The following is a 3,628-nucleotide window of genomic DNA, read 5'->3' as shown; positions in this document are numbered from 1 at the left end:
TCACTTTATAGGCAGGACTTTGACTAAATTTACGGGAAAAAAATAAAAATAATTATGATTTATGATTTAAAGCATTGTCTAATATTGTGCGCTAAATTTTCCGCACAGAAGATGCCCCTTGCAGCCATCAGCAAAATACAAAGTGTAACAGTAGGTTGTTTCTTTCTTACCTAATGCCACAATAAATGACTATTTATTACACCATCCAACAACTCATTCATATCTGCTGCAATTAATATTCACATATACTCCAAGTTGTTTCATTTTACCAATTGAACTAGCCCTTCGTTCCAAACAGGACCATGTTTGGCTAAATTAAGTAAAAGTTACTCGTAAACGACTTTCATTTTCCAACATGTTTTGATAATTTATGAATTTCTTACTTTTAAGTAAGTGTGAGTGACTAACACTTATTAGTATTATAAGTAACTTATTTTTAGTTTCGTATCTTTTGATAATAAAATGAAAATCACTAATGCTTTCCATCATTGATGAACAACAATAATGTTATAGTTACTTTGTTCAATAAAGTTGAAATATATTTTGCTAATTGCATAATGTGACATTTAGGTAAATAAAGAACGAGACGAATGCAGAGGTTAAATGAGCATCCCACGACCAAAAGGTACCGTACATAGGTCTTCCATGAAACACCTAGTAACTAAGGTAAAAGACCTAGAAAAAACTCCCATTTTGTATCGACTCCAAAAGAGCGATGACAGGGGAACTGGCAATTGAATCTTCGATGGACGACAATTGTAACTATAATGATCTTAAAGTAACGAATTTTCTTATATACAGTCCATAGGTTGTTCATGAAGACCAACATTATTGAAAGAAAGATTACTTTTTACTTGTACATAATCTTTAAGAGATAAATATGTTCTTAACCCTCTCCCCCATTCTCCCCATCTAGGTTAAGCCAAGTCAAGCCAAGCCAAGCCAAGCCATGAAGTGAGAAGTTCAGAAGCCGAAAAGTTGGAACAAGGATAATAAAAAATGGTTTATTGCGTGAATATCTCTTGCTGAAGTTTGAAAACACTAAAGTTAAATACCCCAAAAATACCCATAAATAAGGCCCCGAAACCAAGAGTGTAAATGTGATACCAACCTTAGGTGCCAGTCTCTCTCTCTCTCTCACTCCGAAACAGAGGAACCAGTGTCACCAGATAAGTTTTTAATGTGTACCCACCGCCCCTAAACACACGCTCTCATTGCGTCTTCTGAGAGACTGAAACTTTGTTTGTTAAACCTTCTTTGCTCAGTGCGGTTCAGCCCCATTTGTTTGCACAAGTAAACAACAGAGAAGAAAGAAACTCACTTTTGTTTTGCTGCTTCTTTGTTCTGTATAATATAATTCAAATCTCTCAGTTTTAATTGTTCTTTTAGTTGTAGCCCTCCTATCTGCTCTCTCTAAGATCATTGCATAAAATGAGTAAAGAGGAGTTTTTGAAGATTCAGGTAATTGTTCATTTTCCCCAGTTGTATATGCTTCTTGTATAGCTTTGCTTGTTTTGAACTCAATCTTTGACTGCCTTTTTCTTTATCTTTCAGAGCAATTTTTTTTTCTTATTTTTTTGGTTTTTATGAATGATGAAGTTGTGAACTTTATCTGTCTTTGCTTGTACATGCAGACTTGTGTTCTTAAAGTCAATATACACTGTGATGGCTGTAAGCAAAAAGTGAAAAAAATCTTGCAGAAGATTGATGGTATAGTACATTTAATTTAATTTTTCTTTTGTAGAATTATAAGCTGTTAGTTTACTTGTTGTGAATAACTATGTTTTTGAGAAATTTGGCTTTGTTCCAATATTTGACTGAATTTTCTAAGCAAGTTTCCCTTTTGTGGTGTGTTTTTAGGGGTTTATACCACAAAGATTGATTCAGAGCAGGGGAAGGTGACAGTATCAGGAAATGTTGACCCAGCCACACTTATCAAGAAGCTTGCTAAGAGTGGGAAACATGCAGAGATATGGGGTGCACCCAAGCCCAACAACAATAATCAGAATCAGTCCAAGAATATGCAAATTGACAATGGAAAAAGAGGGAATAACAAGGGGCAGGGTCAAAAGGGTGGTGGTAACAACCAGCCAAAGGGTGGTCAAAATCCACAGCTTCAGCAACTTCAGCAGCTTCAACAAATGAAAGGATTACAATTGCCCCCAGATTTTATGAAGGATATGAAAATGCCCCTCATTAATAAGGAACAGAATCCTAAATCAGTCAAGTTTAACTTGCCTGAGGATGAAGGTTTGACTGATGACGAGTTTGATTATGAATATGACGATGATGATTTTGATGATGATGAGTTTGATGATGAAATTATTGAGCCTGTGAAGAAGCCCATCATGGGTAATGGTCATGGGGGTGCCCAGATGCCGAACATGATGAATATGATGAAGGGTGGTGCTCTTAATGGTGGTAATAATGGAGGAAACGGTGGGAATGGGAAAAAGGGGGGCGGCGGCGGTGGTGGAAATATACCGGTGCACGTGAACATGGACGGGGGTAACCAGAATCAAGGCGGCGGAAAGGGTGGGAAGAATGGCGGTGGTAACCAAACTCAAGGTGGTGGAAAGGGTGGCAAGAATGGTGGTGGACAGCCTAATGGAGGTGGAAATGGTGGCCAAAACAAGAATGGTAATAATGGTAATGGTGGTGCAAATGGTAACAATATTAATGTTAATGGGGCCAAAAAAGGTGGAATGAATGATGGTATTCATGGCATGCCTAACGTGATGGCTATGAATGCCCCTGGCAGTGCGGGCCAGATGGGGAATATGACCATGGGCCAAATGGGCCAGATGGGTAATCTCCCAATGGGCCAAATGGGTAATTTACCAGCTGTCCCGGGCCTACCCGCCTCGATGAATGGTGGTGGTGGTGGTGGCCGCGGCGCCGGATACTTCCAAGGTGCTGGCCCCGAGATGATGGCCGGCAACCCTCATTACCAGCAACAATTGGCAGCAATGATGATGAACCAGCAACGTGCAAACGGGAATGAGAGGTTTCAACCAATGATGTATGCCCGGCCTCCGCCTGCAGTCAATTACATGCCTCCATATCAACCTTATCCGTACCCCCCTCCCCCAGGCGACCGCGCCGATCAATACTCGATGTTCAGTGATGAAAATACTTCAAGCTGCAATGTGATGTGAGTCGGTACCTGAATTTCCGATTCTCGAGCAACGATAGTGCTTGGTAGTGTTTTCATGACTTACTAGTCCCGATGCCATGATATACATGGAGTTGGCTTTACTTTGATTCTTGTTTTTCACTTTTGAATCCTAAGTTTAGTTCAGTTTTTCATCATAGGGAGTATTATCATAGATAATATAATATTAAAGTTTAAAGTTTTAGAAAATGAGATGCAAGTTGGAGATGGATGGATGGTGCTGGTTTTGCTCATGAGATGTTTATATTTGTGTTTATATTTTGGAAAATGAAATAAGTTTCAAGAATGGGATTTAATGGAAACAATGCCAATATCTTACTTAATCTTGATTACTGATATTTTATTTGATACGCAGTATTGGACAAGTCTGAACAAAGCTGGGAAAGGCATCGTTACCATGAACAATACATTATCTTTATTATGCTAATCACTTTACAAAACATTACAACTTTT

The 3,628-nt window shown here is 38.7% G+C and overlaps 1 protein-coding gene across 1 annotated transcript; it reads left to right on the top strand.

Moving 5' to 3' along the window:
* Positions 1–1,069: 1,069 nt before the first annotated feature.
* Positions 1,070–3,408, top strand: LOC111369485 (heavy metal-associated isoprenylated plant protein 32-like). The gene is made up of 3 exons (XM_022991010.1): positions 1,070–1,461; positions 1,635–1,710; positions 1,861–3,408. Exons 1-3 carry the CDS (start codon positions 1,432–1,434, stop codon positions 3,156–3,158), a joined length of 1,404 nt encoding a protein of 467 aa, XP_022846778.1. The 5' UTR covers positions 1,070–1,431; the 3' UTR covers positions 3,159–3,408.
* The last annotated feature ends 220 nt before the right edge of the window (positions 3,409–3,628 follow it).

The sequence above is a fragment of the Olea europaea genome, chromosome 20, assembly GCF_002742605.1.
Source record: "Olea europaea var. sylvestris chromosome 20, O_europaea_v1, whole genome shotgun sequence".
In the NCBI taxonomy this organism is placed as follows: Eukaryota; Viridiplantae; Streptophyta; class Magnoliopsida; order Lamiales; family Oleaceae; genus Olea; species Olea europaea.
Note: the sequence above shows the minus strand (reverse complement) of the source record. Positions and strands in the feature narration are given on the sequence as shown.